Source organism: Coregonus lavaretus (assembly GCF_964263955.1).
Source record: "Coregonus lavaretus genome assembly, chromosome: 34".
Lineage (NCBI taxonomy): Eukaryota > Metazoa > Chordata > Actinopteri > Salmoniformes > Salmonidae > Coregonus > Coregonus lavaretus.
The window spans coordinates 13,638,310-13,661,162 of record NC_140021.1 but is presented as its reverse complement, the minus strand read 5'-3'; the positions used below and the strand labels follow the sequence as shown (position 1 = coordinate 13,661,162).

At 43.1% G+C, this 22,853-nt stretch overlaps 2 protein-coding genes across 3 annotated transcripts; both read right to left on the bottom strand.

The window, feature by feature from the left end:
* Positions 1-2,165: 2,165 nt before the first annotated feature.
* hnf4g (hepatocyte nuclear factor 4, gamma) lies at positions 2,166-13,686 on the bottom strand. Its single transcript, XM_084151806.1, has 10 exons — positions 13,349-13,686; positions 6,142-6,307; positions 5,638-5,732; positions 4,897-5,003; positions 4,555-4,710; positions 4,068-4,155; positions 3,448-3,600; positions 2,965-3,201; positions 2,704-2,823; positions 2,166-2,456 (listed from the first exon to the last, which is right to left on the bottom strand). Exons 2-10 carry the CDS (start codon positions 6,300-6,302, stop codon positions 2,332-2,334), a joined length of 1,242 nt encoding a protein of 413 aa, XP_084007932.1. The 5' UTR covers positions 6,303-6,307; positions 13,349-13,686; the 3' UTR covers positions 2,166-2,331.
* Positions 13,687-13,816: 130 nt separating this feature from the next.
* Positions 13,817-22,426, bottom strand: LOC311108955 (putative G-protein coupled receptor 141). 2 transcript variants are annotated; one of them, XM_084151736.1, is made up of 3 exons: positions 22,386-22,426; positions 16,711-17,119; positions 13,817-14,516 (listed from the first exon to the last, which is right to left on the bottom strand). In XM_084151736.1, the coding sequence occupies exons 2-3, from the start codon at positions 17,112-17,114 to the stop codon at positions 13,988-13,990; spliced, it is 933 nt and encodes a 310-aa protein (XP_084007862.1). In that variant the 5' UTR covers positions 17,115-17,119; positions 22,386-22,426; the 3' UTR covers positions 13,817-13,987. The 2 variants fall into 2 exon arrangements, with proteins under 2 accessions (XP_084007862.1, XP_084007861.1); XM_084151735.1 differs by lacking the exon at positions 22,386-22,426 and adding an exon at positions 22,152-22,328.
* Between the last annotated feature and the right edge of the window lie 427 nt (positions 22,427-22,853).

The window sequence follows — 22,853 nt, the reverse complement described above, 5'->3', positions numbered from 1 at the left end:
TTTGAGTCAATTTTTTTTAATTTTATTTCACCTTTATTTAACCAGGTAAACCAGTTGAGAACAAGTTCTCATTTACAACTGCGACCTGGCCAAGATAAAGCAAAGCAGTGCGATAAAAACAACAACACAGAGTTACATATGGGGTAAAACAAAACAAAGTCAAAAATACAACAGAAATACATATAATATACAGTGTGTGCAAATTTAGCAAGTTATGGAGGTAAGGCAATAAAATAGGCTATAGTGCAAAATAATTACAATTAGTATTAACACTGGAATGATAGATGTGCAAGAGATGATGTGCAAATAGAGATACTGGGGTACAAATGAGCAAAATAAATAACAATATAGGGATGAGGTAGTTGGGCGGGCTAATTTCAGATGGGCTGTGTACAGGTGCAGTGATCCGTAAGGTGCTCTGACAACTGATGCTTAAAGTTAGTGAGGGAGAGAAGTGTCTCCAGCTTCAGAGATTTTTGCAATTTGTTCCAGTCATTGGCAGCAGAGAACTGGAAGGAATTGCGGCCAAAGGAGGTGTTGGCTTTGGGGATGACCAGTGAGATATACCCGCTGGAGCGCAGACTACAGGTGGGTGTTGCTATGGTGACCAATGAGCTAAGATAAGGCGGAGGTGTACCTGTGGATGTATTTCAAGGCCTACCTTCAAACTCAGTGCCTCTTTGCTTGACATCATGGGAAAATCAAAAGAAATCAGCCAAGACCTCAGAAAAAACATTGTAGACCTCCACAAGTCTGATTCATCCTTGGGATTAATTTCCAAATGCCTGAAGGTACCACGTTCATCTGTACAAACAATAGTACGCAAGTATAAACACCATGGGACCACGCAGCCGTCACACCGCTCAGGAGGGAGACGCGTTCTGTCTCCTAGAGATGAACGTACTTTGGTGCGAAAAGTGAAAATCAATCCCAAAACAACAGCAAAGGACCTTGTGAAGATGCTGGAGGAAACAGGTACAAAAGTATCTATATCCACAGTAAAACGAGTCCTATATCGACATAACCTGAAAGGCCGCTGAGCAAGGAAGAAGCGACTGCTCCAAAACCGCCATAGAAAAGCCAGACTACGGTTTGCAACTGCACATGGGGACAAAGATCTTACTTTTTGGAGAAATGTCTGGTCTGATGAAACAAAAATAGAACTGTTTGACCATAATGACCATCGTTATGTGGGCAGAACTGAAAAAGCTTGTGCAAGCAAGGAGGCCTACAAACCTGACTCAGTTACACCAGTTCTGTCAGGAGGAATGGGCCAAAATTAACAACACACGTACAAACCTGCCTCCTCTGGTGTGAACACTTGGCAAATAAAGGTGATTCTGATTCTGAATTGTTATTTCTATTTCAACCACATGGGGGTGCCAGTACCCTTTCCCCCCTTATTTTTCCCTTTTGTTGGGCAACAGATTAGGCCGTGTGTGCATTTTATCATAACTATGTCCATGTTCATGCAAGAGCGTACAAATGCAACATGTAGCTTAGGCTACAATTCATAAAAAAATAGTGTTCTGTTTTTATCACAATATACAGTTACAAAATATAGCTTACATTATCTAATTTGTATACACTATTTGACAGTTTAGAAGGTCAATATAATTGTTTTCACATACAAACAATTTAATTTCCATCAGATTTTCCAATTTTCATATAATTTCATATTATAACAGTAATCTCAAAATACTGAAAGCCACCGAAAAGTTGATTAGGAACTAAATGTACGGTAAATTATATTATTGACGAATACAGTATACTCCAGTTTGTGTATTTGTAAAGCACCACACCACAAGCAACATGGCAACACGTGAGCATTAATATTAACAGACAATAATGTGTTCCGGACACAGTCCACTACTAATAAGTGCACTTTGAGTAACACATACTGTATATAACATACATGATGATTAGCAAATCTCTTGCTCCATATTCAATGATGAGCCTAGGGAAAGCTCAAATACACTCACATTTACACCACGATAAGAGAGGCTCTGAGTTTAGGAATATTCTAATGATTTATAAAGATGCTACAATTTACACAGATTATTCAACTTCAAGACTACTGAACTGGAGTAAAAACCTATGGAACTGAATATGGGAGGAAACATTGAACATTTTACATATTTACAAACATAGGGCAGAATGCAAACTTGAGGTCCAAACTTAAGTTTTTTTATTTACAAGTTACACATGTAGATCTCAAATTCGGATTTGGCCCATAGAAAAGGCTTTCTGCTCTTTTGGCTGCATTCATGGAGGACAAACAGTATGTTTTATTTGTTTTGTTATTCGGTGGTGGGGGCGGGTGCTGTACACTCAGAGGGATGATTCGGCGGTAAGTCTGTGTGGGAGGGGTGGAGCCAGGAGGAGGGAGGGGCTAGGAGAGGACTTGTACATCTCTGCAACCTGAGGAGGAGACGGGATAGGAGTGTCTGGAGACTCTGCAGAGAGAGAGAGAGAAGGGAGGGAGAGGGGGGAGAAGGGAGGGAGAGAGGGGGGAGAAGGGAGCGAAGAGAGGGGGGAGTCAGAGAGAGAGAGAGAGAGAGAGATGAGCCTCACACCAGAGGGACAGAAAGAGTAATATGGAGCAGTCATGGTGGAATATAATGAATGCTTGCCTGTGAATGCTCATGAATCTTACCTACAACTGCATGCATGCTTGTGTGTGTGTACGTGTGTGTATCTTACCTATCTGAGTAGTGTGTGTAGCGGGCATAGTGCTGATGACCAGTGTGTGTCCAGTCAGAGGGTCCTGGGCTAACTGGGTGTGGCCTGGGTGGTGCAGTTGGGTGGGCTCTGACGCCAGACCTGGAGATTAAAAGACAAACCAGCCAATCAGGACACAGGAAAACCGTTAATGTACACTCTACTACCCACCTCCAAGTAGCGTCATAACATCTATATTGCTTATTAATATTATTGATGTTATGTTATCATACACAGACTCACCTCCCAGCAGCATCTCGTGCAGAAGGTTGTCTATCTTGGCCAGACCACAGAGTTTAACAAACTGCAGTTGTTCTATCATCTGCCAGGTGATGGACTGTAGAGTAGGCAGCAGTAGCAGCAGCTCTCCAAACCTCCCTCTGGAGTCATACTGACGGTCATTAATATAGTCCTCTAGACTCATCTGGACCTGTAGACGCATCGCCTTGATCTTAGACGGGTCACGCAGAGACTTGGCATCTGGAGAGAAGGAGGGATGGAAAGATGAAGGGATGGAGGGAGAGAAAGGATGCGTGAATGATATGAAATGAATGCGTGCAGGCTTTTGCCGTCTGCTGAAACGGAGGGAACAGAGAACAGTCACATGTCAATGATTAACAAAACCATTCAAATCAACTTTGTTTTGTTGAATACAGAAGCTATTGTGTGGTATATGGGTGTGTAAAAGTGGAAGGCTGCCTGAATCGTGGTTGTTAACGTGCTTACCAGGGTCAAAGAAGACAATGGCCTTGAGAGCAGCATACTCATTGTCATCTATCTGGATCTCCTGGAAGGGCAGGACCAGCTCATCTAGAACACGGTTAGCTACACGACTGATCTCCGGCTCTGCACTGCTACCATGGATCACACACCCATTACCTAGAGAGGGAGCAGGGGGAGGTGAAGGTAAATGTGTGTTTTGGGAGAGGGGTAGGGGGGTTGAGTGTGTGTTTCTCCACGTGTTGCGGGGGATGTATGTGTGCGTGTGTGTATGTATGTGTTAGTACCTGTGTCTGTGTGTATGTTGGTGAATGTACTTGAAGCATGTCACTTACAATCACCATTTACTTATTCATTATTTTGATAGTTTTACCATCTACAAATCATCTGTAGGTGCGATCCAAGAAAAGTGTCTTCCATGTCTTTCTTTCTGATAAAACGTGTTTAAGTCAGAGGCCTCCAAAGACTTGAGTCAATGATTATCTGGTTGTATAACAGTCTTACAGGGTAACCGACCTGTTAACCTTGATATGTCAGCTTTAAATCAAGCTTAGCATGGCAGTATGGCAGGTTCTGATTGGGTGTTACTGAGGGATAAAGGTGAGAGGTGATTGGTCAGTTCTTACCAAGAAGCAGGAAGTCCTTATAAGGCATTGACCTCTTGGCGACCCCTAGTAGAAGGTGTTCCCCTGCGTGAGCCCTGAGCAGACTCACCTTGACAAACACACACACACACACAAACAGACACACAAAACACACACACAGACACACGATACACACACACACACACACACAGACACACGATACACACACACAGACACACGATACACACACACAGACACACGATACACACACACAGACACACACAGGGTGAGAAACAATGACATGAGTGACCAAACACAGGCTACAAACATATCTCAGCTCGAGACTCATTTGACTCTAAACCATTAGCTACGGACTAAAGCTAGAAACATTACTTTGTGTTTCTGGAAGGTCACACGCACATTCAAAAGGCTTTAGTTGAGTCATGGCAAAACTTTGGTAACCACTGTTTTGTTTCAGTTCCAGTCACTACTAGGTGGTCATATAGGTCCAGACAAGTCAGGTTGTTACCTGGTCGTCCAGGGGCAGCTCACCGAAGGCAGGGATGTATTTGGCCCATTCCACCAGCACTAACAGCTGTTGTCTCATGGAGTCACAGACATCACCCACACCAGCCGACTTCTGTTCCGATGCATCTACTGCACCACTGGGACTGGACACACTGATCTAGAGTGGGGAGAGAGAATGAGTAGTCATGCAGATGATTGGAAACACTGATGATGATGATGTGTGTGTACATGTGTGTGCACGTGTGTGTGCACGTGTGTGTGTGTGTGTGTGTGTGTGTGTGTGTGTGTGTGTGTGTGTGTGTGTGTGTGTGTGTGTGTGTGTGTGTGTGTGTGTGTGTGTTACCTGTTGAGACAGTGACTCTGCCTGGGCCAGAAGAGTGATAGGTGGGAGATCCTGATTGTCCTGAATGTTTCTTCTGGAGCTGATACGATCTCTCTCATTCTGTACCGCTGAAATACACACACATACACCATCACACACACACATCCACCATCACACACACACACATCAGATCAGAGATATTAGTATGACATTACCATGTTACCATTTCCAGAATATAAGGTGTAGGACTGAGAAACACATAGATTCAAGTCCCAGTTTGCCTATCCCTGGAATTTGCTACAATATCATAATAATAATTTTGAATAGCTGACTTCTAGTTCAGACCAAACTATGCAGGAGAACAGGCTGTGTAGAGAGGTGAAGTCAAAAGTTAACCAATAGTATCCCTGAACAACATGTCTGAAAAGGCACATGATTGGGTGTCATAAAGCTCTCTGCCAAGGTTATAGGGCCCATAAACACACACACAATTCTTTTCTGATATCCCTCATAAACACAGTGTTCTCCGAATAATCATGTTTGGTTTATGGCAGACCTAGTTTCAGCCTCCCAGCCTCCCAGCCTCCCAGCCTCCCAGCTTCCCAGCCCTGATACCCTCCTCACACTGACTGTTTGATTTGTTTAATTTGTGAGTACAGAGCTAGTGCTGGGCTGGAACAAAAGCCTGCACATGGATGGAGATGAATGCCATATTCTATTGGTATTCAGTAGTACTGATGGTACTGGTTTGATGTGGCCGACCTTCTTTCTTCATGCCAGCTCTGAAACACTTGTGGAGTCTGCAAAACCGACACTGGTTCCTCTTGTCCTTGTCCACCACACACTGACGGTTAAACCTGGAGACACACAGACAGATACACACACAGGATTACTGTCAATATCGTAACTCTATGGGCCTACCTTGTAGTTCTGTTCGTTGCAATATGACTACACTCTTAGAAAAAAGGGTTCCAAAAGGGTTCTTCGGCTGTCCCCATAGGAGCACCCTTTTTGGTTCCAGATAGAACCTCTTTGGGTTCCATGTAGAACCCTTTTGGGTTCCATGTAGAACCCTCTGTGGAAAGAGTTCTACATGGAACCCCAAAAGGTACTACCGGGCACCAAAAAGGGTTCAGAAGAACCCTTTTAGGTTCTAGATAGCACCTTTTTTTCTAAGAGTGTACTGTACCTGCAGGAGTGTAATGTTAGACATAGGCTCTGGTAGCTGCAGCTATAGGCTGGAAACACAAACACACACTCCCCTACCTGCAGGAGTAGACATGGTTCTTGCGTATGGAGCGTCTGAAGAAGCCTTTACATCCGTCACAGCTGGAGGCTCCATAGTGTTTCCCTGTAGCCTTGTCTCCACAGATAGCACAGTTAGAGTTCACAACATCTGCCTGGGACTGGCCCGGCTCCGCTGGCATACTGTCTGGAACACACACATTACACAAAGACTGGGTTAGACCGCTGAGCTGAAGTCTATAGGTATTAGTGCAAGGAGCTAATGCAAGTTTTATGGTCTCAGGAAAGGTTACTCATCACACACCTACATACACACACGCACACGCACACACGCATCCTCCTGGCATCAGAAAACCTCCTCCGTTGAAATGGAGAATCATTCATTCCTTTGTGCATGTGAAATCAAAGCATATTGACAAAGGAAGAGAAGGACAGCGACTCAGTGGGGATTCAGATATGTACTAGCTGACTGCTATCTGTATGTTGACAGATGATTGATTAGCAAAGCCTTTCGTGCTTTTATCTGGGATACATGTGAAGGACACCAATAATATTAAACCACACTCCAAAACCATGCAAGGTTAGGGATCTAGTTTTCTATATCTACATGGCTCTGCAGCCCTCTAACCAATTGTACTATTATGTGTGTTTTTTCGCATTATTTGTAATTTATTCTGTACATAATGTTTCTGCCATCGTCTCTTATAACCAAAAAGAGCTTCTGGACAGCGATTACTCACTTCGTATTGGACGAATATTTTTTCTTCAACAAGTCGGACGCGAAGGATATCCTACAGACACCCGACAAGGCCCAAATCCCCGTCATTCGCATGAGAAAGAGACAGAGATATCGTGGACGTAGGTCGGGGTGCCTTGTAAGGATCCGACGGCGAGTGAGTAAACTGCCTCTTCCATCAATCCAATTAGCCAATGTTCAATCATTTGAGAATAAATTGGATGACCTAAGATTACGGTTATCCTACCAACGGGACATTAAAAACTGTAATATCTTATGTTTTACAGAGTCGTGGCTGAACGACGACATGGACAACATACAGCTAGCGGGCTATTTGCTATATCGGCAGGATAGAACGGCTGACTCCGGTAAGACAAAGGGTGGTGGTCTGTGTATATTTGTAAACAACAGCTGGTGCACAAAATCAAATACTAAGGAAGTCTCAAGGTTTTGCTCGCCTGAGGTAGAGTATCTTATGATAAGCTGTAGACCACACTACTTACCAAGAGAGTTTTCATCTATATTTTTCATAGTTGTCTATTTACCACCACAAACCAATGCTGGCATTAAGATTGCACTTAATGAGCTGTATAAGGCCATAAGTGAACAGGAAAACGCTCATCCAGAGGCAGCGCTCCTAGTGGCCGGGGACTTAATGCAGGGAAACTTAAATCCGTTCTACCTAATTTCTACCAGCATGTTAAATGTGCAACCAGAGGAAAAAAAACTCTAGACCACCTTTACTCCACACACAGAGACGCATACAAAGCTCTCCCTCGCCCTCCATTTGGCAAATCTGACCATAACTCTATCCTCCTGATTTATAAGCAAAAACTAAAGCAGGAAGCACCAGTGACTCGGTTAATAAGGAAGTGGTCAGATGACGCAGATGCTAAGCTACAGGACTGTTTTGCTAGCACAGACTTGAACATGTTCCGGGATTCTTCAGATAGCATTGAGGAGTACACCACATCAATCACTGGCTTCATCAATAAGTGCATCGATGATGTCGTCCCCACAGTGACCGTACGTACATACCCCAACCAGAAGCCATGGATTACAGGCAACATCCGCACTGAGCTAAAGGGTAGAGCTGCCGCTTTCAAGGAGCGGGACTCTAACCTGGACGCTTATAAGAAATCCCGCTATGCCCTCCGACGAACCATCAAACAGGCAAAGAGTCAATACAGGACTAAGATTGAATCGTACTACACCGGCTCTGACGCTCGTCGGATGTGGCAGGGCTTGAAAACTATTACAGACTACAAAGGGAAGCACAGCCGCGAGCTGCCCAGTGACACAAGACTTCCAGACGAGCTAAACCACTTCTATGCTCGCTTTGAGGCAAGCAACACTGAAGCATGCATGAGAGCACCAGCTGTTACGGATGACTATGTGATCACGCTCTCTGTAGCCGATGTGAGTAAGACTTTTAGGCAGGTCAACATTCACAAGGCCACAGGGCCAGATGGATTACCAGGACATGTACTCCGAGCATGTGCTGACCAACTGGCAAGTGTCTTCACTGACATTTTCAACATGTCCCTGACTGAGTCTGTAATACCAACATGTTTCAAGCAGACCACCATAGTCCCCGTGCCCAAGGACACTAAGGTAACCTGCCTAAATGACTACCGACCCATAGCACTGACGTCAGTAGCCATGAAGTGCTTTGAAAGGCTGGTCATGGCTCACATCAACACCATTATCCCAGAAACCCTAGACCCACTCCAATTTGCATACAGCCCCAACAGATCCACAGATGATGCAATCTCTATTGCACTCCACACTGCCCTTTCCCACCTGGACAAGAGGAACACCTACGTGAGAATGCTATTCATTGACTACAGCTCAGCATTCAACACCATAGTGCCCTCAAAGCTCATCACTAAGCTAAGGATCCTGGGACTAAACACCTCCCTCTGCATCTGGATCCTGGACTTCCTGACGGGCCGCCCCCAGGTAGTAAAGGTAGGTAACAACACATCTACCACACTGATCCTCAACACGGGGGCCCCTCAGGGGTGCGTGCTCAGTCCCCTCCTGTACTCCCTGTTCACCCATGACTGCATGGCCAGGCACGACTCCAACACCATCATTAAGTTTGCAGACGACACAACAGTGGTAGGCCTGATCACCGACAACGATGTAACAGCCTATAGGGAGGAGGTCAGAGACCTGGCCGTGTGGTGCCAGGATAACAACCTCTCCCTCAACATGACCAAGACAAAGGAGATGATTGTGGACTACAGGAAAAAAAAGAGGATTGAGCACGCCCCCATTCTCATCGACGGGGCTGTAGTGGAACAGGTTGAGAGCTTCAAGTTCCTTGGTGTCCACATCACCAATGAACTATCATGGTCCAAACACACCAAGACAGTCGTGAAGAGGGCACGACAAAGCCTATTCCCCCTCAGGAGACTGAAAAGATTTGACATGGGTCCTCAGATCCTCAAAAAATTCTACAACTGCACCATCGAGAGCATCCTGACTGGTTGCATCACCACCTGGTATGGCAACTGCTCGGCCTCCGACCGCAAGGCACTACAGAGGGTAGTGTGTACGGCCCAGTACACCCTGCCATCCAGGACCTCTATACCAGGTGGTGTCAGAGGAAGGCCCTCAAAATTGTCAAAGACTCCAGCCACCCTAGTCATAGACTGTTCTCTCTGCTACCGCACGGCAAGCGGTACCGGAGTGCCAAGTCTAGGCCCAAAAGACTTCTCAACAGCTTCTATCCCCAAGCCATAAGACTCCTGAACAGCTAATCATGGCTACCCGGACTATTTGCACTGCCCCCCACCCCATCTTTTTACGCTGCTGCTACTCTGTTAATTATTTATGCATAGTCACTTTAACTCTACCCACATGTACATATTACTTCAACTACCTCAACTAGCCAGTGCCCCCGCACATTGACTCTGCACCGGTACCCCCCTGTATATATAGCCTCCCTACTGTTATTTTATTTTACTTCTGCTCTTTTTTTCTCAACACTTTTTTGTTGTTGTTTTATTTTACTTTTTTATAAAAATAAATAAATGCACTGTTGGTTAAGGGCTGTAAGTAAGCATTTCACTGTAATGTCTACACCTGTTGTATTCGGCGCATGTGGCCAATACAATTTGATTTGATTTGAGAAAAATCCTTCAAAACTCAGAACCAGACCAAGTCCCAACCTCCACAGACACTGACATAGAACAAGAACCAGTGTATTGGGACCCAGACCCCATGTGATCTCAAGACCAAAACCATGAGATCAAGACTTAGAAATATACCAACAAAAACACACCAGAAATATTCCTGCATACACCAACCACGTCCAAGGTGGAAGAGTACATCTTGACAATGCCAGAGAGAAGAAAGTCAATGTTTGACCAACTTTCCTTCAATTCTCCTTTTATCCATCAACGTGTTGAGATAACAACTTCTCCTCTTTCTGTAGGCCCACAATAAAGCCTTTATGACACACTGCAGATTCATATCCTAACAAACCTCTTATCATTAATGGATTATTAATTAATGGATAAATGCATTATTCAACTGTTTTTTAAGTGCATTAATGAGTGTGAGTGTATAAGTAGAATGACAAACTACATGTCTACGTATGTAAACTATGTGTTTGTGTGTGTGTGTGTGTGTGTGTGTGTGTGCGTGTGTGTGTGTGTGTGTGCGTGTGCGTGTGTGTGTTTGAGTTTGTGTTTGTGTGTGCGTGTGCGTCCACTCACCTCCCCCACCGTAGAGGACGTCAGCATGATCGAAGCCCAGGGTGCTGTATGTTGGGTCCAGTCCCTCACTGTAGTTGGCTACATCCATGTCCAACAGGGAGTTACTCACTGACACAGACGGATACTTCATCCCTCGCTTTCTTTCCCTTTGTCACTGTCTCTCTCTCTCTCTCTCTCTCTCTCTCTCTCTCTCTCTCTCTATCTATCCTTTCACTGGCTCTGCTCCCTCTCTTTTTCTCTGCCTGTCTTTCTCTCTGTCGCTCTCTTTATTTGTTCCACGTTCTTCGCATCACTTTCTGTCTATTTCTTCTTCTTCTTCTTCTTCTTCTTCTTCTTCTTCTTCTTCTTCTGTCACATTCAGTTCTTCAACCTTTCGGAGTGCAGAAAGTAACCTAAGGTCCCTGCTATTTGATTGGTCATCTAAAGTGGGCGGGCCTTGACGAAGACATCTCACCTAGTTGCACATTACTTATCTCTTTCTTTATTTTATCTGTCCTTCTTTCCCTCACTTATCACTGGGATGGAGAGATAGCGGAGAGATAGATATTCTCTGTTTGTGAGAAATATTGGCAAGTTTGACAGGGTGGTGACGATGTCATTAGGTGTGTGTGTGTGTGTGTGTGTGTGTGTGTGTGTGTGTGTGTGTGTGTTGCCAGTATTCTGTGGCCTCCATAACCTGCCTAATCTAATCAATAGCAGAGCAATACAACAGCATCTAATCTACAGGGAGGCAGAGCACAGAGAAAAACACCACTGATACCACCAATTGACTCCCATTATCTTCCCTCTATCCTGTTGTATTGCTGATCATAAACAAGACATGGTTGACCCTCTACTCCTACTATTCACATAGTTTCACTGCACTAAATACCTCTGTTAGAGATTGAACGCAATCTGATTGAGGTAATATAATGAATCTAAGATAATTGAATGGCCTGCATCATTCTGTTTATGATTGGGGCAATAATCATGACGGTGAAAACGTGTTTGCTTCATGACTTTAGCAGCAAACAGAGTGGACATGTTACTTTCTTTTCAAACACTGCAGCCGAACCATATTACAGTCTCTGTCTATGCTGCCTAGCCTCAATGCCTGTCTCTCCCGCAGCACACGTAGTCACATGTCTGGTTGGTGTGTTAGCAACTAGAACCCTACAGCAGGGCCATTAAGCCCAGAGCTAACAGGCTAGCGCTGTGTGAAACACTCATAACCCTGTCTGTCTGACATTTCAAACATTTCAAACACTGTATATAACAGGTATACAGACCACACACACACACAATGCAAAAAATATGGAGCTATCTTGGTCTATCTTGGTCTTCATTTAGAGATTGTCATTAGAAGTGAGTCTGATGAAACCGGTTAAAAAGTACCTTTTAGTTCAAGTAGAGGACGTGAAATGGGTTTTCATGTGATCTTTACCATCCTGTGTGCAACAAAGATATCTTATCTGTTTTACCTCAAGAAAAGACCTGTGTTGTGTAGATACTGTCTCTCTCTTCCAACCAGGGGAGATTATTCTACATTATAAACTGGGTGGTTCGAGCTCTGAATGCTGATTGGTTGACAGCCATGGTATATCAGACCGTATACCACAGGTATGACAAAACATGTATTTTTACTGCTCTAATTACGTTGGTAACCAGTTTATAATAGCAGTAAGGCACCTCTGGGGTTTGTGGTATATGGCCAATATACCAAGGCTAAGGGCTGTATCCAGGCACTCCGCATTGCGTCGTGCGTAAGAACAGCCCTTAGCCGTGGTATATTGGCCATATACCACACCCCCTCGTGCCTTATTGCTTATTTATCCGATTTAGATATTATTACATAGCAAAAGTTGCAGCATCCCAACTTTTGGATTACTTTTAATAGAATATCTTGAATATTACAATTTCACTATCTCAAGCTGGTGTCATTCTTTGACATTCTTACTGAGAGCCAATGGTCTCATATCAAAGACATTGAATTGATTAAATGATCCTTTAAAACCATTGGTCTAATATAAGGAAGTCATGGTCTAGCTCTACAGTTGATGGGTAGGTAGGTCTACATGCATTGAGAACAATGAGGTTGACTACAGCCATGAGCAAACATAAGTTTTATGGAACTGTATGAGGAAGTTCTCACTTCACACAGTTTTTAAATTCACACAAGTAAATTAACCTATGGCATAGCCCAACTACCACACTCTTTAGTTGTTCTATTTGGGGAAAGGTTTATCCCCCTCAGATTGAACTACATGAATTACATTTATTTTAGTAGGCAACTAATAATATGCCATTTAGCAGACGCTTTAAAAGCGACTTACAGTCATGTGCGCATACATTTTTACATATGGGTGGTCCCGGGGATCGAACCCACTACCCTGGCGTTACAAGCGCCATGCTCTACCAATTGAGCTACAGAGGACCACCCATACCATGGAAAGGTCCTGTGTTTTATGTCTGTGGGATATAGGCTAGGCTACCTGAGAGCTAGCTCACCCTTACTGTAACTCCCATCATCTAGCCTACCTGTCCTGTCCTATCCTGTACAGTTGGGGTAACACCCAACTAGACAAACACAGGACCACGTGACAAGTCAATGTATCTACTTGGAGTGCTACGACCCAAATACAGCTGAACCGACAAGGTAAGGTACGAAAGCAGCTGATGTCTCACTTTTAAACACTCAACAAAGTTAATAATCATGCTATTATTCTGTAATAATGGAACTGTGTACATAATGTTAATTTGTATATTTTCAAAGGAGACCGCTTACCTTTTCTTTGTTTGTCAGCTATGTATATTAATTCAACAGAACGTGAGTCCACCTGTAAACTAGCCACCAGCTTTGAGGCGACACTTGTCCCACGGTGTCACCGCACGAAATGGGAGAGTCGTGGGCGAGGAGTTGAAACAACACACGGAAGGTTGGAAGGGAAAGCTATGGGCCTATAATTCATTGAGCGACACATTTGATGGCGTCGGCTTAGGCTGTCATTACATCGATTTACTAAACAAACTGAAAGTAGGGTGGGGACGTTAAACAGTAACTAGCCTCCATAAAACTCAGAGAGAAAGGAATATAGGTGTGTGTGTGTGTGTGTGTGTGTGTGTGTGGTCAGCATTGCCAATTCTGTCGAGACGGGGGTGTAAAGAGTGAAGAGGAGGTCATGTTTCACAAAATAATAGTAGCAATGTATTTATTTATTACAATATTTAGACCAATATGTCGCCAGATCTCGCCCTTAAAGATAGTTTTAGCAAACATTGAAATCGACATATAGAGAGAAACATCATTGGCACGAGTTATTTTAAATTCCAATATGATAATAAATAGATCATAGTCAAGTACACAGTAAGACATATGTAGCTATATAAATAAGCAGCAGATGGCGCTAAAGTACTGTTTAAAAGGTCACACAGACCGTGTTCTGTTACACGTATAGCAGTGTCCCCTCCCTAGGAAGGTAAGCATGTCGAAACAGCTGAGGGCCGTGATACTGAGGAACACCTCATTAGTGTTCTGCAGCTGCAGGTTTCTCAGGTAGTACATCCTGAACACGTGATAGGGGACGAAACACACCAGCAGCACCAAAGCAAAACCCAGGCTCTTCAGCTGAGCCGAGAACTCCTGGTGAGACAAGCAGTCTCGCCCGTACTTCCTGTTCAGAAGGACCATGACATGACACTGTAGTGCTGTCATCACACAGGCCACAATGATGATCACAGAGCTCATGATGTAATTCAGCACTACGGCACCAACGTGGGTTTCCAGGTGACTGCCGAACTGGAAACAGTAGGAGTCATTGGCAGCCATTTTGTTTGTCTTGTTGTCGGTGGTGTTTTCGTGGACATCAGTGCCGTATTTGAAATAAAGGATGGGGGGAATGACCATAAACATCACCACCCACACTGCCACGCTGGCGCCAAAAGCATGCAACTTCCTGGAAAAGAGATGAGACCCTCTGTGATTTTGTGAGAAACTGATATTTGCCTTGCCCATCCCCCATGCCATGACACACACATTGAGAGGCATATGGTCCACCTCTCTACCTCTACTACCTGTAGAACACAGTTAACTACCTGTAGAACACAGTTAACTACCTGTAGAACACGGAGGGTTAACTACCTGTAGATCAAGGTTAACTACCGGTAGAACACAGACTGTTAACTACCTGTAGAACACAGTTAATTACCTGTAGAACACGGTTAACTACCTGTAGAACACGGTTAACTACCTGTAGAACACGATTAACTACCTGTATAACACGGAGGGTTAACTACCTGTAGAACACAGTTAACTACCTGTAGAACACCGAGGGTTAACTACCTGTAGAACACGGAGGATTAACTACCTGTAGAACACGGTTAACTACCTGTAGAACACGGTTAGCTACCTGTATAACATGGAGGGTTAACTACCTGTAGAACACAGTTAACTACCTGTAGAACACAGAGGGTTAACTACCTGTAGAACACGGAGGGTTAACTACCTGTAGAACACAGAGGGTTAACTACCTGTAGAACACAGAGGGTTAACTACCTGTAGAACACAGAGGGTTAACTACCTGTAGAACACGGAGTGTTAACTACCTGTAGAACATGGTTAAGTTAACTACCTGTAGAACACGGTTAAGTTAACTACCTGTAGAACACGGAGGGTTAACTACCTATAGAACACGGAGGGTTAACTACCTGTAGAACATGGTGGGTTAACTACCTGTAGAACACAGACTAATAACTACCTGTAGAGAACATGGTTAACTACCTGTAGAACACGGTTAACTACCTATAGAACCCGGAAGGTTAACTACCTGTAGAACACAGAGGGTTAACTACCTGTAGAACACGGTTCATTACCTGTAGAACACGGAGGGTTAACTACCTGTAGAACACGGAGGGTTAACTACCTGTAGAACACGGTTAACTACCTGTAGAACATGGAGGGTTAACTACCTGTAGAACACGGAGGGTTAACTACCTGTAGACCACTGTTAAGTTAACTACCTGTAGAACATGTTTAACTACCTGTAGAATATGGAGGGTTAACTATCTGTAGAACACGGATGGTTAACTACCTGTAGAACACTGTTAACTACCTGTAGAACACGGTTAAGTTAACTACCTGTAGAACATGGTTAACTACCTGTAGAACACGGTTCACTACCTGTAGAACACGGAGGGTTAACTACCTGTAGAACACGGTTAACTACCTGTAGAACACGGTTAACTACCTGTAGAACATGGTTGACTACCTGTATAACACGGTTGACTACCTGTAGAACACGGTTAAGTTAACTACTTGTAGAACATGGTTAACTACCTGTCGAACACGGTTAAGTTAACTACCTGTAGAACACGATTAACTACCTGTAGAACACGGTTAACTACAGATGTAGGATCTTAATTTGATCACTCTTTTGCAGGAAATGCAGACTTCTAGTGTACATGAGTTTTAAAAACACTTCTAAAGTTTGTAATTTCCACTTTGAAATTTCAGACTTGATTTGCCGTAACGAAAAAATTATCAACCCCTACAAAGATGTTAATTAATTATAATTCACATAATAATTCACATTTCCTGTTGCTGCAGGATTATTTTCCTGCTGTAGCAAACTGGCTCAAATTAAGATCCTACATCTGTACCTGTAGAACACTGACAGTTAACCATCTGTAGAACATGGTTAACTATCTGTAGAACTCGGTTAATCTAACTACCTGTAGAACACAGTTAACTACCTGTAGAACTTGGTTAACTACCTGTAAAACACGGTTGAGTTAACTACCTGTAGAACACGGTTGTCTGTCTGTAGAACATGGTTAAGTTAACTACCTGTAGAACACAGATGTTTAACTACCTGTAGAACACGGTTAACTATCTGTAGAACATGATTAACTATCTGTAGAACATGGACAGTTACCTACCTGTAGAACACGGTTAACTATTTGTAGAACACGGTTAACTACCTGTAGAACACAGACGGTTAACTACCTGTAGGAGACGGTTAACTACCTGTAGAACACGGTTAAGTTAACTACCTGTAGAACACGGTTGAATTAACTACCTGAAGGACACGGTTGAGTTAACTACCTGTAGAACACAGTTAACAATTTTTAGAACATAGTTAACTTCACTACCTGTAGAACTCGTAGCGATCCTTCTTGCTATGGAACCCCAGCAGTCGTATGACGAGGATGACCACGTAGAAAACAAAAGCCATGTACATGTGCACGTGGATCATGGCACTGACCACCTTACACAGCATCTTCCCCAACCCCCAGTACCCAGCAGCATAGTAGTAGATCCTGAAGGGTACGGTGAGCAGGAACAGGAAGTGGGCCAGGGTGAGGTTGAGCAAAGCGATGGTGATGACTGATCTCATGTTGGATTGGAGGATGTGGATCATCAGGGCCAACCCGATGTTCCCAATGACCAGGACCAGGCTGTAGATGGACACCAGGGTCAGGCGGTTGAGAGAGGACAGGGGGTTGTTGGGCTCAGACCCGGACATGGTAGAGTTAGAGGGAACCTGAGACGCCATCTTAGCTGGAGAATGGGAGAGAGAGAGAGAGAGAGAGAGAGAGAGAGAGAGAGAGAGAGAGAGAGAGAGAGAGAGAGAGAGAGAGAGAGAGAGAGAGAGAGAGAGAGAGAGAGAGAGAGAGAGAGAGAGAGAGAGAGAGAACAGAATGCAGTATAGCAGACACTCTTATCAATTCAAATAAGGAGGGTAAACAACCAACCACACAATATCATCATTGTAGGGATTGACGTTATATCAGTGTTGTGTTTGAGACCACCTAAATAGAGTCAGAGTCAAGACCAAGACCGGAGGGGGGGCGAGACAGAGTCAACACCGAGACCGGGAGGGGAACAAGGTGTCCAGAAAAATGTGAGTCCAATTCAAGACCATGACTGTACTTTTGTCAAATCGCCACCATAATAAGAGTAAAAAATGTCCAGCATTTCTGTGTTCATATTTCAGAACAACATATGGATTCTTTAGACATTCAGAATAGTGAATAAATGCATGCTGAGGGAAAATAGAGCCATTCTACAAATTATTACTAACTCAAACACAGTGGGGAACAATGGGCCTTCTATGCCTTCAGAGAAGGGCTAAGGATTTATAAAATATTTAGTATAATTATATAATTATATTATTATTTTCAATGATGTTCTGATCTAAATCTCTTCAGTTTGTGTTGGAAAGGAAAGGGTTACCACTGAAGAGAAAAGAATATCAGGATTTTTCTTTGCTGTCTCTGGTGAGATAAATCTAGCTAGCTAAGTCAGCTATTGGCTAGGCCATCAGAAGCTACAGTAGATAAAGGCATCTGCCATTCAACTGTATTAGGGCAACATTTTGGAGTGACAGTGGAATCAACCAATCACATTTTGACTTAATGTGTGGGACCATTTTTACAAAAACATATGGAAACTACTGCCTTCTTGAAGGCCAACCGGTCACTGCGCAATAGCGAGCAGTAGTTTTCCCACGGTCTAGCTATCTAGCTTTTGCTGTCAGCTAATTAGCAACATCCTCTGTAGCAGCTGCAGCAGGTGTTATCAAAGAGGATGTTGCTAATTTGTTAGCTTCTCCCTTTTCAAGAATAACTTTCAACAAGAAGTTATGTTTCAAATTATCATCATCAGGTGAGTGGAACTGAGTTTTTTATTGCAGCGCGCTTGCTGTTGTTAGCCATCTCTTTGAAAATAACGTATATGTGTGAAATATTGTTGCATTTAAAATGACAGCATTTTAGCAACATGAAATCATATTAAAATCTGTTCATATACACCCCCAGGAAGAATATGACACTTCACATTTTTTTGGGACAAGAGACCACTTAGATATGGTCATTTTCAAATTTTCATAAATTCTTAGAATCTTTGGGAATTATGTATACTAAGGCATTTGTGAAAATTCTATAGCAATATAGAGTGGGAAAGCGGCCGTGCGTTTGGACAATTAATAAACACTGCAGTAAATAAAACCGAATAAAAACATCTGTCTTGTCCAGGACCGGAGTCTACACAGACCGGTGCGCTATAGCCAATCAGAGCTACAGTAGGCCTTTATACAAACAAGCCATTTACCACACAGGCCTGCCATCATTCACTTTGAACTGGACTGTGTGTTTACAGGCAGTTGCAACAGCGCGACTTTAGTTCATTAGAAGGCATTCGCCAAAAGCCACAAAATACACCTGAATGGATTTCTGCACATATGTAAACACCACGGGAGTCCTCATACATTTGGGAACTTTACAGTCCTATTGATCAAACAACCATGAAAAGGTGGGCTCTCTCGCCCTCAGTTATGCACATCAACAACAACAAGATCAACAACTAATGCAAGCAAGAGCAAGATGACATTTTTTATGCAATGTGGCTGACGCAACAGATCAGAACGTTTAGCTTAAAATGTTGATAAACTATTAGGCTATTTCTTCACATTGTAAGCGCAGCAATGCGCACGTGGTAGTAGGCTATAAGCGCAAATGTTCCATTAGCGGAAAACACCATTATCAAAGTGACCGCAAATGCAATTATGCATGTAATGCTTTTATTATAAAGGTGCATTTTTATGGTGAAAATTATCTTCCCCAAACTTGAAACTTACGCGCTGCTTATGTACAGTTGAAGTCGAAAGTTTACATACACTTAGGTTGGAGTCATTAAAACTAGTTTTTCAACCACTCCACAAATTTCTTTTTAACAAACTATAGTTTTGGCAAGTCGGTTAGGACATCTACTTTGTGCATGACACAAGTAATTTTTCCAACAATTATTTACAGACAGATTATTTCACTTATAATTCACTGTATCACAATTCCAGTGGGTCACACTACGTTGACTGTGCCTTTAAACAGCTTGGAAAATTCCAGAAAACGATGTCATGGCTTTAGAATCTTCTGATAGGCTAATTTACATTATTTGAGTCAATTGGAGGTGTACCTGTGGATGTATTTCAAGGCCTATCTTCAAACTCAGTGCCTCTTTGCTTGACATCATGGGAAAATCAAAAGAAATCAGCCAAGACCTCATAAAAAAAAATGTAGACCTCCACAAGTCTGGTTCATCCTTGGGAGCAATTTCCAAACGCCTGAAGATACCACGTTCATCTGTACAAACAATGGTACGCAAGTATAAACACCATGGGACCACTTAGCCGTCATACCGCTCAGGAAGGAGACGCGTTCTGTCTCCTAGAGATTAATGTACTTTCGTGCAAAAAGTGCAAATCAATCCCAGAACAATGGCCAAGGACCTTGTGAAGATGCTGGAGGAAACAGGTACAAAATTATCTCTATCAACAGTAAAACAAGTCCTATATCGACATAACCTGAAAGGCCGCTCAGCAAGGAAGAAGCCACTACTCCAAAACCGCCATAAAAAAAGCCAGACTACAGTTTGCAACTGCACATGGGGACAAAGATCGTACTTTTTTGAGAAATGTCCTCTGGTCTGATGAAACAAAAATAGAACAGTTTGGCCATAATGACCATCGTTATGTTTGGAGGAAAAAGGAGGTGCTTGCAAGCCGAAGAACACCATCCCAACCGTGAAGCACGGTGGTGGTAGCATCATGCTGTGGGGGTGCTTTGCTGCAGGAGGGACTGGTGCATTTCACAAAATAGATGGCATCATGAGGAAGGAAAATTATGTGGATATATTGAAGTAACATCTCAAGACATCAGTCAGGAAGTTAAAGCTTGGTCGCAAATAGGTCTTCCAAATGGACAAGCCGAAGAACACCATCCCAACCGTGAAGCACGGTGGTGGTAGCATCATGCTGTGGGGGTGCTTTGCTGCAGGAGGGACTGGTGTACTTCACAAAATAGATGGCATAATGAGGAAGGAAAATTATGTGGATATATTGAAGTAACATCTCAAGACATCAGTCAGGAAGTTAAAGCTTGGTCGCAAATAGGTCTTCCAAATGGACAATGACCCCAAGCATACTTCCAAAGTTGTGGCAAAATGGCTTAAGGACAACAAAGTCAAGGTATTGGAGTGGCCATCACAAAGCCCTGACCTCAAACCTATAGAACATTTGTGGGCAGAACTGAACAAGCGTGTGTGAGCAAGGAGCCTACAAACCTGACTCAGTTACACCAGCTCTGTCAGGAGGAATGGGCCAAAATTCACCCAAGCTTGTGGAAGGCTACCCGAAATGTTTGACCCAAGTTAAACAATTTAAAGGCAATGCTATCAAATACTAATTGAGTGATTGTAGACTTCTGACCCACTGGGAATGTGATGAAATAAGTAAAAGCTGAAATAAATCATTCTCTCTACTATTATTCTGACATTTCACATTCTTAAAATAAAATGGTGATCCTAACTGACCTAAAACAGGGAATTTTTACTAGGATTAAATGTCAGGAATTGTGAAAAACTGAGTTAAAATGTATTTGGCTAAGGTGTATATAAACTTCTGACTTCAACTGTATGTCAGTTAGGCTCTACACCCCTTGTAAAGCGGATCAATGTGCTTCATTTGAAGAAGTTATTTGGCCACTTTAGTTGTGATATAAATCTTATCAAAACATATAGGCCTATGGTCTAGGATACATGAGGTGTGCGACTATGATTTGAAAAAGTCGCAAAAACAAGACATTGTTTCTTATGCTGGGCATCTTTCACAAGTGATAATATATAATTCACAAGTGATAGGCTAATATTGTCACCCATCAGACGATTCTTGATTTAATCTTGTCTTTACATATACTAAATAATATATGTGTGAAATTTGTTTTGATTTAGAATGGACCATTATCATGCACCTGTATCGAAACAGGGGCAGTGGGAAAAAATACGTCATCTATGCACTTAAATAGCAAATGGAGGACGCTTTTCCGAGTGGTTTATTTTCATGCCAGCCAGGTAGGCTATACTCCTGTTGTAAATATAAGCAATGTGCTTAATATTAGGAAAGTTGAGAAATAAATATAGTAGGCCTAGCCTATAGAAAGCTGATGGGACACTCCTCTTTTTATTAGCTGCCATCACTCTGTTTTCTGTTTTTGCATTGCCTATAGAAATGTTGCGCAACATGAGCTCATGGGCCCTCATGAAGTGTTTGATTAGATTTTCGAAACCATTTGCATTGATGTCAGAGTGATTAGAGGGACAATAGAGTGCTAATTACCAGGCAGTTAGCACGTTTGGTAGGCTACTAATGACCAGCAGCAGCATCAGAGCTTGGAGAAGCCTAGTTACTGTGACTAAACGGTAATGTGGAATTTGACTGCATTCATGACTCGTGACCGCCGATGTGGCAGTAATACGGTCACCGCAAAAGCCGTAAGTACTACAGCACTGCATTATATACGTACTGTCGGTCACAGTGGGCACATATTGTAATACAGTGACTGATTGTACCTGTCCATATCTACTGGGAGTGACAAAATAATGACAATTCAACTATCAGGAAAACACCAATGCGCAACACAATCCTCCTCACAACCTTAAAATCTATCAAGTCTCATGTCACGATTACAGAAGTCTTAAGTTCTGAATAATGACGATAGCATATATAGCAATAGCAAATCAAATAATTCTGTAGACCTACCTTCTGATGGATCAGGTAGAAACTATTCACAGAGAAGGAAACCAGGGTGGTGTGAGTGTCAGAAGGTTTTTGTGAGTGCCAGGGCATACGGTATGTGTGTGAGAGAGTGTGTCCCCTGCACTTTTACCAGAGCTGCTCACACCCTCCCTTTTCTTTGTATAAATGCGCAATGCGTTTGACAGGTCCTTTTTGCATACTGTGTGCAGTCAGAAACACACACAACACGTTACTCACCAGAGGTGATTATACATATGGCTGCTCAGCCACGGAACTTCAACTTCTACCCTCTAACCAGCTCTATGTTCTCACGCTGACAGAGAAGGCTGTTCAACAGAACTGAAACAGGATGTGGTGAAAATTGAGACATATGCCAAATTAGCCAAGACTTCTCTTCCAGTAATCAAGATCATTACTCCATCGTCGTGCTCAGAAACAGCTGAAATACACTCACCGGCCATCTTATTAGGTACACTACACAGTACACAAAAATGTATTGCTCCTACAGACAGTGTGTCACGTGGCTTGCTATATAAAGCAGGCAGACAGGCATCGAGGCATTCAGTTGCGGTTCGGTTGAACGTTGGAATGGGCAAAGCTAGTGACCTAAGTCACTTTGAGCATGGTATGATCGTCGGTGCCAGGCGCGCCGGATCAAGTATCTCAGAAACGGCCACCCTCCTGGGCTTTTCACACACGACAGTG

Bases quoted from the DNA above. Each gene is read 5' to 3' on its own strand.
- hnf4g (XM_084151806.1), bottom strand. From the start codon at position 6,302: ATGCCAGCGGAGCCGGGCCAGTCCCAGGCAGATGTTGTGAACTCTAAC. The intron at 2,824-2,964 runs GTGAGTCTGTGT...TTTAATCTCCAG, and splicing joins GCACGAGATGCTGCTGGGAG to GTCTGGCGTCAGAGCCCACC. The intron at 2,457-2,703 runs GTAAGATACACA...CTCTCTCTGCAG, and splicing joins TACACACACTACTCAGATAG to AGTCTCCAGACACTCCTATC.
- LOC311108955 (XM_084151736.1), bottom strand. From the start codon at position 17,114: ATGGCGTCTCAGGTTCCCTCTAACTCTACCATGTCCGGGTCTGAGCCC. The intron at 14,517-16,710 runs GTAGTGAAGTTA...TCTCTTTTCCAG, and splicing joins GATCGCTACGAGTTCTACAG to GAAGTTGCATGCTTTTGGCG.